The 11,802-nt window shown below is 38.4% G+C and overlaps 2 protein-coding genes across 6 annotated transcripts in view; both read left to right on the top strand.

Moving 5' to 3' along the window:
- The first annotated feature begins 1,304 nt into the window (after nt 1-1,304).
- LOC144201323 (purine nucleoside phosphorylase-like) lies at nt 1,305-7,543 on the top strand. 2 transcript variants are annotated; one of them, XM_077723850.1, is made up of 6 exons: nt 1,305-1,471; nt 2,375-2,538; nt 2,751-2,854; nt 3,829-4,004; nt 5,453-5,643; nt 5,875-7,543. In XM_077723850.1, the coding sequence occupies exons 1-6, from the start codon at nt 1,458-1,460 to the stop codon at nt 6,093-6,095; spliced, it is 870 nt and encodes a 289-aa protein (XP_077579976.1). In that variant the 5' UTR covers nt 1,305-1,457; the 3' UTR covers nt 6,096-7,543. The 2 variants fall into 2 exon arrangements, with proteins under 2 accessions (XP_077579976.1, XP_077579975.1); XM_077723849.1 differs by lacking the exon at nt 1,305-1,471 and adding an exon at nt 1,587-1,777.
- A 2,238-nt stretch (nt 7,544-9,781) lies between these two features.
- Nucleotides 9,782-11,802, top strand: part of LOC144201321 (uncharacterized) — an 8,951-nt gene continuing 6,930 nt past the window's right edge. Inside the window, exons 1-3 of one of the 4 annotated variants that reach the window (XM_077723846.1) lie at nt 9,782-10,230; nt 11,022-11,080; nt 11,244-11,802. The exon at nt 11,244-11,802 is cut by the window's right edge and continues 342 nt beyond it. In XM_077723846.1, the coding sequence (XP_077579972.1) occupies nt 10,035-10,230; nt 11,022-11,080; nt 11,244-11,802 (814 nt within the window). In that variant the 5' untranslated portion in view covers nt 9,782-10,034. Of the gene's footprint in view, nt 10,231-10,259; nt 10,336-11,021; nt 11,081-11,243 lie in introns of those variants that run through there. The other 3 variants (XM_077723847.1, XM_077723845.1, XM_077723848.1) reach the window with 3 other exon arrangements.

Raw genomic sequence — 11,802 nt, 5'->3', positions numbered from 1 at the left:
ATTGTTTTTTTCCTTCATATTTTAGGTTCAATAATGACTGTGTATGTAGTATATTTTTAACACATTTGTCACTTTTTGACTAAGAGAGTTGTAAATATATAATGAAAGTAAGTATATATTTTACAGGGTGTGGGTGTCAGCCTAATTGTGTTGCAGGGGCCCACCATCAGGGTTTGTCAAAGCATCCAAGCAAAACCTTTTTTGTGAATACAAAATACTGCTTACATAACATTCTTTTGGGAGGAGCACAACAGTGCTCTGTGAAGAACACACGGGAACACCAAAGGATCGCTTTAATATGATTAACTTAAATATTCAAAGCAAGGTGCTCCCCTGAGGGAGAGTGACGTAACAAGCAATTGACTGTGAAATGTCTATAAGTCTTTAAAATGCCTTTGTCAAGCTATTTATCCATTCATCTGTCAGTCGAGTTAACCCTGTTTGGGCTGTCTTTGAGGTAAAATATGCCATCACAAAATTATTTTGACAAAACTGTGGAGAATTAATAAGTAGACACTCAGATTCCTATTGAAATTGAATTGAATTGAATGCATTTATTGTCGTTGGACAAGTGCAATGAGATAGTATAAAGCTTCATGAAGTGCACACATAAATATTCAATAAATTGGTAGTCAAATAATAAACAGTCAACATAGATAAATGGTCAACATAGATAAGTAGTCAACATTAACATGCGGTCACATAAATAAGTAGTTATTGTCAGGTGGTGAGTATATTTTCTCCAATAAATTCGTGTAACTCTCCGAATTTTTGACGGGTTTGCACTTGGTTTTGTTTCCAACTAACAGTTTTGTGCGTTAGTTATTGAATTGAATGCTTTTATTGTCATGATGCAAGTATAATGAGATTTAAAGCTTTGCCACAAAGGACACAATAAGAAGAACAAACAAACAGAAAAATAAATCAGCAATAAATAATAACAATAAATAAGTAATATATAATTAAGTAGTCATCTAATAAGTATGTGGCCCGGTGTCGCAGGTGGTTAGCGCTCCGGCCTCACAGCTTTAGGGTCATGGGTTCAAATGCAGGTCATGCCCACCTGTGTGGAGTTTGCATGTTCCCCCTGGGCCTGCGTCGGTTTTGTCTGGATACTCCGGTTTCCTCTTACATTCCAAAACCCTAACCCTAACTGTATTTTAAATGGCTCTGACGCAAAATGGCCGACTCATGATGACAATCCTTTTAGCCTACAACGCGCATCATACATCTTGCCATGATCATGATATTTACCATGACGGCTACCCAACGTCGCCCACCATCAGTGACGTGCTCGGGGGATGTGGCCGCTAGAAGGGAGGAGAGTCGGCCCGGGTTGGCTGAGGGGGACCTAGTAGGGGGAGTCAATGTCAAAAAATGAAAAAAATACATCCCTTCGCAACATCACGGACGCGCACAAGTAACAAGGCGGCTCGATAAAGCGTGTGAATCCCAACATGGATGACAAATTGTGAGTTGCTTTTTATCCGTCGCAGCATCCACGTGGAGTCGACCGCATCCACGTATGGATAGGTGTCCCTGAACGCGTCACGTCACGGTTGTCGGCCTTTTTCTTCTGGAACGAATTATTCGCGTGCCAAACTAGATTAATCTTTTTCTGAAATCTCGAAATACGTGATGTCCGGGGAAATTTGTGACTCATGTGGTCCTTCTTGACGTCAGTTTTGAAATATTGGAAACGCACTGTCATAAAACCACCTGAGAATATGCTGGGACATTCCGTCACTGTGAACGCTCAGTTTCCACCATCCGGCATGTGAGCATATTTTATTTAGTTTACTTTGATGTGGATCCTAAAAGAGCAGTGACGTCACACATGGTAATACTAGTAAAGCCTTTCGTTTGAATCCTTTACATAAACGTTGATATTTACACAAAGGATGAAAAGTATTTTTTCTTCTTTTTTGAGGACTTCGGTCTCCATTGACGGCGAGAGACGTCAATTTTGCCTGGAATGGCTAACAGTGATTGATAACTGTCAGCCCTTCTTGTCGAAATTGATTAGACCCAGGGTGGTGAACACGTGGCTCATGAGCCGCATGCGGCTCCCAGCCAAAAAAATGAATGCAGCTTTTTGCTTCTTATCATATTTTGTATATACTGTGGCTCTTTGCCTCATTCCATGTTTCTCTTATTTTTATTCTCTCTTAAAACACAATCAAATTCAGCAAGGCCCATTAAAATAAAATAATACAATATGCTTTCAAAATAGTTTGGCAAATTTGACTTTTTATGCTCCCCCCAGTGAAAGTTGTGGCTCTTTCACTCCCACAATCTCAAATGCTTTTATCAGGTCCCTACAACCACTTCCCTCTGGTTTTAATTTTAATGACAATCTGTTTTCTTGCTGCAGTGACGATGAGTTCCAGGTGGCTGCCGATTGGCTGATGAGCAAGACGGCGTCCCGGCCCACCGTGGGCATTGTCTGCGGTTCGGGTTTGGGTGGTCTGGCTGAAATTCTCAAGGAACGTCAAGTCTTCAAGTACGCCGACATTCCCAATTTCCCAAGGAGCACGGGTACGACGCCCCCTAGTGGGAAATGTGTTTACTTACGTTCGGTTCATTTCAACTGGGAGTATAATGGCCTTCTCTTGCAATGCTTTTGACAACTAGACGTTCAATAACTTAACGATCGCTCCTTGTCAGCTAGCGATCCCAAAGAAAATGGCGTCTCCCGTCGTCAATAGAAGCCACTGACTGAATAACAAGTGCCGTGTTTTGGGTTTCAGTGCACGGGCATGCGGGTCAACTGGTTTTTGGAACACTTAAGGGAAAGGCCTGTGTTTGCATGCAGGGCAGGTTTCATCTATATGAAGGTTATCCAGTCCAAAAGGTGAGTGGCTTCAACATATTTCTGTCTATAAACCTTAGATTTGTATGGATGTTGTTTTCGGTTCAGAAGAAGAAAAAAAAAGTTGAGTGGTTAGCGTGTCGGCCCCTCAGTTCTGAGGTGGAGCGTTCAATCCGCTGGACAGCTGACTTGGTGGCCAGCCAATTGCAGGGCACAATGAGACAAACAACTATTCAGGCTCACACTCATACCTAGGGGCAATTTAGAGTGTCCAATCAGCTTACAATGCATGTCTTTGGAATGTGGGAGGAAACTGCAGTACCCGGAGAAAATCCACAGAGGCCCGGGGAGAACATGCAAACTCCACACAGGTGGGTCAACCTGGATTTAAACCCAGGTTTCCCAACCTGGATTTAAACCCAGGTTTCCCAATGTAAGGCCGACACACTAACCCCTCAGGTGTCGGGTTACCCAGAAAAAAAACACACAAAAACGAAAGCAAAAACACTTTTTATAAGGTCTGTTTTTTTTTTTTTTTAACTTTGGGATATTCTAATATGAAGTGGCATTATTTGAGGGGATTACATTTTGGATCAGGAAAGGGTTATCTATTTTTCAATTAGAATCATCGTAATCGTATTTTTTTAAGAAAGAAATGCGAGACTATTTGAGATAGACCATATCTTTACATATATATATATATATATATATATATATATATATATATATATATATATATATATATATATATATATATATATATATATATATATATATATATATATATATATATATATATATATATATATATATATATATATATATATATATATATATATATATATATATATATATATATATATATATATATATATATATATATATATATATATATATATATATATATATATATATATATATATATATTTATTTATTTATATATATATTTTTTTTTTTACTCTTGAATATGAATATTGGCTATGATCACAATTTTAAGGTTATTTGGCATGATGCAGGTTGCGCTGCCCATGCGCGTCTTCAAGTTGCTCGGAGTGGAGACTGTAATTCTCACCAATGCAGCCGGCGGTCTCAACCAGGATTACAAGGTGGGCGACATCATGATCATCAAGGACCACATCAACATGCCGGGCTTTGCTGGTGTCAACCCACTGGTGGGCCCGAACCAAGACAGGTGGGAGATCTTTCACATGGAAGTTTGGCTAAGCACTTAAGCAGCATTTTTCATAGGCGTTTTACTCCAAGAATTTACTTAATTTACCTCATTTATAAAATAAAATAAAATAGGATTCACATTCTTTTGTTCTTCAAAATGAGTCAAATTATCGATTTGACCTTGTATCATGTAGCATGAATTTTTTTTTACATTCGTAGATGAAAAGGAACCATTTTAAATTACTATTACTATTCTAGTGCTTTCTCTCTCTCCCCTTAATTTGTTTTTATAAAAAAATATCTAAAAATATAGAAGCCAAAAGGGTTTAATGAACATTCCTACATGTCAGGATATATTATATATACAAAAGTGTGTTTTGAATGTAAATTTGATTAAATCGGCCAGCGTGTGATTCCGTCGTTGAATAAGATCTGTACATTTTGTAAAAAATATGTTCAGGGTGAATTGTATTCTGCGATTAAGCTTATTTACAACGTCGCTTATGCGATTATATTTTTCAATCTTACATTTAGTATGTATTTTTTGCTATGGTGGAGTTAGGATACAATTTAATGTGCCGCTGCTGAAATATTCATGCGTTGGTTGTCTCGTGAGCCACGCCAAGCAGTATCTTGACAGTAACAACAGTAAAAACGTGTCAAATTACTTGGAGTTTTTTCACTAGTGTTTTGAGTATAGTGTCATCTTCCAGTTGTCGAACAGGAGGAGCAAGTTTACATAGCTAGCAACTATTGTGGACTTAACATGTAATGTCTTGCACTCAATGAAACATGTGATTTACGTGTTAAATTCCATACTTCAGAGCGAATACCATAGTAGACATTATATTCCATATTTCGCAACCATAACTCTCAGCTTTTTTTTTACTTATGTGTGAAATGATTCACACATTATTATATCATTCCTCAAGTTGTTTTTACACTGAAACCGCAAGACGGCGTTCTAGGCCTGCATAGATCATTTCAACATTGGCGTGGGTGAAATTTTGGCTTATTCCCTTGGGGATCGGCACTTTGAGCCTATAGGATCAATTACCAAATTACTGCAATTAATAACTTTAACAAAAAAACATTTTAATGATTATATTCACCCTGTTGTTGCCTCTATTCTATATATAAATCTCTTCCAAAATGACATGTCAGCCTTTTTGGACTTTATCAAATAAAATTCCCCCCAAAAATGCTACTTAAACTCCAGTGTGACATATATGTATATTTTTCTTCACCATTGTGTATTTTTTGACTAGTGCGACTTATACTCAGGTGCAACTTATAGTCCGGAAAATACGGTACATATCAGGGTCAATGTTCTACTGTCCTATCAGAAACGATGGAAATCGGTTTTAAACGTTTAAATGCCTTCACATGGTGTGGAAATGGGGGGAAAAGACAACAAGACAGGTGTGTACCACCCTTTGACAAGTAAAGTTCATTGTATCTGTTCAGGTTTGGCGTTCGCTTCCCCTGCATGTCTGATGCGTACGACCGCGAGCTACGCAAGCTGGTACACGACGTAGCTGGCGAGCTGGACTTCAACGACCTTGTGCGCGAGGGGGTCTATTGTGTCTTAGGAGGGCCCTCCTTTGAGACCATCGCCGAGTGCCGTATGATGCACACACTTGGGGCTGATGCCGTGGGTGAGTGCAAGTCCACATGACCTCCTGACCACTCTAAGAATGTTGATATTGATCAAATCTTATGTCTTTCATTAACAATTTCTTAATACTACTCAGTTTTATTTGTGTATTTGTGAATCTCAATGACAATTTGAGAACAATCACTTTCTCTGCAACTGAACAACGTTGCCAATTTATATGCTATTGTTTCAAACTCTGTCCAATGACTGTCGCACTGTGTTTGCGGTGTAGGCATGAGCACGGTGCACGAGGTGATTACGGCACGCCACGCCGGCATGCGTTGTTTGGCAATGTCGCTCATCACTAACCTTGCAGTCATGGATTATGAGAGTCAAGCTAAAGCCAACCACGTGGAGGTCCTTGAGACCGGCCGACAGCGGGCCGTGCAGATGGAACGTCTTGTCAGCACTGTGGTGAGCCGCCTGGAGCTGTGCCACAACAAGTCAGTGTGAGGGCACTGTTTTTGTCCTAAAAATCCGGGGGTGAGGTTTTTTTATTCCTCACACATCTTAATGTATGTGTTGTTATTTTAAAGAAAAATTAGCACCCTAGTTTTCAAACATAACATCTAACACGAGTTAGACGCACACTCAAAAAACTCATAAAGTAAAATTCAGAGAGAAAAATTCATATTAATATATGGGATTTAAAATTGAACTATTACAATGTTAAAATCAGAATCTGATGAACGTTAAATTATAGATTACTATTAGAACACAGGTGTCAAAGTGGCGGCCCTGGGGCCAAATCTGGCCCACTGCATCATTTTGTGTGGCCCGGGAAAGTAAATCATAAGTGCCGACTCTCTTTTTTAGGTTCAAATTAAAATGATAGATATAGATGTATATTATATTTCCTGATTTTCGCTGTTTTAAATCAATAATTGCAATTTTTCAATCCATTTTTTCTGTGTTTTTAGGTCAAAAATCATCTTGCAAAATCTAAAAATATATAAAAATATTTTTTGTTTGCCACTTTAATATGGAACATAAATAATGGTTTCCTTTTGAAATGAAAACCAATTATTAAATTAAATATTTTCTCTTACTAAGAAAAAAAATCAAATTATCTATAAAAAATTTAATATTTAGGGCTTTTAATCCAGTTCCTTTAATCCATTTATAAAAATATATATATATCTAAATATTATATCTAAAATGGCGCAACCCACATGAAATTGAGTTAACGTTAATGCGGACGGACAACCCGAGTCCGACACCCTAAAGATTCAAATTGTGAAACTGTCATTTTGTTGTTTATTTTTCTCTTAACATGATCCGGAAGTTGTTTTGGTTTCTAGGGCATCAACTTTTGGCGACGTAAAGTCTGCCAGCACAAACATTTTTTTTGCATAATTTAAGAGATTTAAGTAATATTTGAAGAAAAGTCATAAAACTTTGGTAAGAATGACTTGTTAAAGTGGGCAACGTTATAACATATAACATATAATCCCGGTAAAAAAAAGTTTGTATTTAATGCAATAGAATTCTTGCTTGCAACTTGAAGAAAATATCTACTCAACATACTTCTTAGTCAATACTGATGAAACATTCCGACCTCAATCATGCTCAACTTCCTGGTCATACACAAAAAAAAAAACTGTTCTTCTAATGAACTTGAAGCTCTTAAAGCATTCATACACTCAATTCGCAACAAATTCTCATCTAAATAAAGGAAGAGATTTTTTTGTAAGAATTGCAAAGAGTGATGGAATATTTATCTAAAACTTGTATTTAACTGAAGGCTTTATGTACTCTATATATAATAATAATAATAATAATTTGTATTTTGTAGATGGACCAAAAGTTACAAAGTCTTATCACTGTAGAAAAAAAAACTGCAGACTTGCTTGATATCTTATAAAACTACTTTTGCAATAAAATGGCATGTTAGATGACAATCTTTTTGTGTTCCCTCAGTGAAGTGATGTGTATGCGGTATTCCCACATTCTTGGTTCTTTCATAAAGAAGTGCAAAATGATGCTGTTTCTTGAAGTGAGTAAAATCTATAGCATGTTTTGAGAAGAGTTGAGGTGGACTGTCATTAATAGGATACTGTTCCCAGAAGGTTTGTCCTTCATTTTTATCTCCTATTGCCCTGTTTTCTTTATCCCATAACCCAAACAGCTCCTCCTCCTCCCTCATCCAACCACGAAAAAAGCCTGAATAAGGTATTGAGAGATTTCATTATTTCATTTCAGCATTAGCCCTTGGGCCTCAGACTTAACATTTGCAGGTGTTCTTACGCAAAAGCAAAGTTTAAGACTTGTTTCATAGTTGTGCTCTATGAAAGTGACCTCTAATCATTTGAACTTTGTCACATTCAATCACTTTCTCTTCAAAGTATTACTCTTTTTTGGTATAATGTCACAAACAGAAAGCTCACTACTGCGAACCCTGCAAATCGCTTAACTTGTTCAACTGCCAATGATAGACGTTTAATCCATTTTAACCTGGGAATGAATGATCATAACCAATAACCAAGCTGATTTTTTTGCCTTTTCCAGGTGAAGGTAACTTTGGGGCATTTTATGGTTCCTTTTTAACTCATTTGTTGCTCACAAAATACTAGTTTTACAGCACCTTTTTGAAAAAATAACACATTTTATTCTGTATGTATAGTATGAATGAGCTATAAAGTCAGGAAAAACTCTCCCGCGGACCAGATCAGATGCCCTAGTGGGCCCAGTGGCCGTATGTTTGACACCACTGGCATATAGTCTGTTCAAGAATGCAGACCGCATTAACTTGGGATTTTCTCCCTCTCTGACTTACACACACGCAGAGCCAAGTATGCAATAAAAAAATGCAGCCAGACAGGCAGGCCTTTTAAAAGGGAAGGAGTCATTAAACCAGCTCTAAAACCCTGGCAAAAAAATAAGTACCGTGTTTCCAGTGAAGATACCACAAACCTCTTATGCCACACCCTCATTTACAATGCACAACTATGTACTACTCTACATAAAACGTGAAGGCGAAACAGTACTTACATAAATCCTATCTACACTGAATTCACTGTGCTTATTACACACTTACATTCTGCTAAATTACTACTTCAAAATGGAATAAATTAAAATTTTCACCTTTGACCTAGGCAATTAATTTTATCCATGCTGATCTGGCTCCATCGAGATTGGATTGTTGTGCCCGCATCAGAGTTGTGAGATTCTAGATTTGAATCTATTAAAAAAAATTCTAATCTTTGCATGCTGATCCTTTTCATTCCCCTAAAACAATATAATGCAATGCTAAGAGGATGAGGATCCACAGAGTTGCCATTAAGGGGAAAAATGAAGGCTCCAAGGACTAACCCATGTAGAACTCCCCCTCTGATACCAAGTATAAATCAGAAACGGAACTTTCCGATTAAACACATCGTTTCCGAGGAAGATATTTTGAAACCCAGTCAATGCTATTGTCATAAAATCATTGGAGAAAACATTTCTTCTTCTTTGTATATGTGAGCTGATTCAAAATAGATTGGTTTCTGTGATCTTAAAATTACTTTATATAACTATAAAAGATTTTCTTGAACATTTTACAAACAATTCATTGAACACATGAAAATGGGGAGGATTATATATCATTATATAATTGAAATGTTGCCTTGCTGGAAGATTAAACAGAATGAAGAAATGCATAGTGGCGGGCCGTCAGGGCCTTCGAGGCCTTCTCTGCTGGCCTAAGAAATATCTCAATCATATATTATATTTTAGTGCCATTTTTGCCATTTCGCGTAGGGATGTATATGGACGTATCGACGTTCATCACCGTCGTTTTCCCGGGGAAATGATACTCCGGGTCCGGTTCTGATTTCTAAAAATCTCCAGTATTTGTATTTAATCAATAAATGCTGTTTTCGGCTGGATTTTACCCCATTTTAGGGCAATGATTGCCGGTACGCCATTGACGTTCATCGCTGAAAATCACCCCCCGGCCCGGTTGTAATGTCTGAAAAGCTCCAGTATTTGTATTTAACATTAAATGCTGCCCTGAAGTGGATTTTACCTATTGAAGGCGCTACGAGAAAATGCACGGACCGCCACTGAAATATGCTAATGAGGTCAGCATCAGCACCTCAATTAAAATACCATGTACAATTTCATATATTTTTGGGTAATTAACCCATTTTAAAAGAGAACAAGTAATGATTATCTATACCTTTTTTTAAAGAGGAAAATAATCTATATTCTAGTTTTTGCAAAAATGTTGCGCTATTAGTTTGTCCATTACGGTCAGTCCCTCCCCCATGCGGAAGTGAGTTTTCTAGTGGAGGTTGGACCGTTTCCACAGCATCCTCGTGCCGTTCAAGCAATATTTGGCTTTTAAAAGTCATCTTTTTCGTCTTTTTGCACCCCTCTATGTGACCCCGTCATAGCGTGCAAGAACACATGGCTTTTCAAACGCAGCTGTCGTCCATCATGGAGGTTTTGATGAAGGCGGCGGTGGCTGAAATCAGCAAGCTGGTTGATGACAATAGTGCTTTCCTGCATCAGGAAATCTCGCGGAAGCAGAACGAGAACGAGATGTTGAAGAGGAAACTGCTCGCCGTGGAGAATAAAAACACGCAGATGCAGCGACTGTTTGGTGAGGGAGGCTCACAAATCGAGAATTTTGCAAACATAACTGCCCCTCCATGTGCATGAACTTGTGCACGCCTTTTCGGAAATTATTGTGATATTATATTGTTTAGTAAGTATCCTCTTGAAGCATTAAAATTATGCATTTCACAGGGCGACTGCATTAAAAAAGATGACTTGATTGGGTTTAGGTTTGCAGAACTTGAATTTCCAAATATCACCTATTGCAGGGGTAGGGAACGTATGGCTCGGGAGCCACATGTGGCTATTTTGATGGGTGCTTATGGCTGTCCACTAAACTGTGAGCTAAAAACTGGACACTACCTCTAGAGTCGCTTTAATCTTCCAGTTTTTAATTAACCCTTTCTGCATGCATGCATCCCATTGGTTAGCATCAGGGTAACAATTTTGTCAACATAATTCTGGGACTTTTTCTACTCTAAAGGCAGTAAAATAACTAAAAATGCACGCATTTTCATGTGTTTTATCTTCTAGTAAATTTTGAGTATGGCTCTCAATGAATAACAATTGGAAATATGAATTGTTTATGGCTCTCTCTGTCAAAAAGATTTCCGAACCCTGGTCTATTGCTTTAAAGCTTTGATTGGAAGTATTTTTTATACCATGGTTTCACATTTTGAGTCAGGTTCAGGATCTTGGAAAAGTTAAAGGTTAAGTTAAAACACATTTTATATTTATTTATTTCTATCTTAGGTTTCATGCCAGAGGCAATAATTCATATTCTAACCAATAGTGTTTAGTCAAACAAGTTGACTCATTTTCTTTTTGTATGGGCAGAAAATTTGGTGGTGGACAGAACAATTGATGGAAGAAATTCTACTCATCCGACAGGAGAGGTGAGTGAGTCCCACAAATAAATGCCTTCATTTCAATTACCTTCATCCTAACAAATATTCAACTCTTAAATACATTTTTTTAACCACCAAAACCACAATGACATCTTATGAAGATGATTAGGCTGTAATGTCATCTTGTGTTTTGTGGTTTAGTGTGGTTTAGTGTCCGATAATGGAAGACTCCAACATTTCGTTCAGCATCAAAGAAGAAAGTCCGGATGAAATATTGTGGATCAGTGACCCGGCCAACTCGTTACAGTACCAAAACGTTTCAGATAGTTTCGAAGAGGACTGTCCAAAAAGCACTCGTGGGGACCCCTTCTCATCGGGCGAGCATAGAGACCAGATAAGCAGCCTCCACTCACTAGTCAAGATGGAAAAGGAGGAGACGGCGTCAGTTGCTTTTGCCCGGGACGGCTGCCAACTAAGCTCCACCAAGGACAGCCAACTAGTCGACGTGTCTCTGGACGAGCGAGACAGCCAGTTGTGGTCGTCCATCATGGACGAGGACGACATCGAAACTGCTTTCCCTGACTTTTCCAGCGTGGTGGACGAGTACTCAGACTCCTTCTCGGAGCAAACGCGCAAATCGCAACGCTCTTGTAGCAGCGCTTATGAGATCGAGTACCCCAAGGATCCTTCGTCCTCCACCTTTCCGTTGGGGTCGCCGCAAGACCCACGCAAGGAGCAAACCTACCCCCAGCGGCGTCCTCGAGTCGGCG

Source organism: Stigmatopora nigra, chromosome 9 (assembly GCF_051989575.1).
Source record: "Stigmatopora nigra isolate UIUO_SnigA chromosome 9, RoL_Snig_1.1, whole genome shotgun sequence".
Classification (NCBI taxonomy): domain Eukaryota; kingdom Metazoa; phylum Chordata; class Actinopteri; order Syngnathiformes; family Syngnathidae; genus Stigmatopora; species Stigmatopora nigra.
The sequence above is the reverse complement of the archived record's forward strand: the minus strand, read 5'-3'. Positions and strand labels throughout refer to the sequence as shown.

Coding starts and splice junctions, on each gene's coding strand:
- LOC144201323 (XM_077723849.1), top strand. CDS start 1,662: ATGTGGTCCTTCTTGACGTCAGTTTTGAAATATTGGAAACGCACTGTC. Junction 2,539..2,750: donor CAATTTCCCAAGGAGCACGG/GTACGACGCCCC, acceptor TTTGGGTTTCAG/TGCACGGGCATGCGGGTCAA. Junction 5,644..5,874: donor ACTTGGGGCTGATGCCGTGG/GTGAGTGCAAGT, acceptor TTTGCGGTGTAG/GCATGAGCACGGTGCACGAG.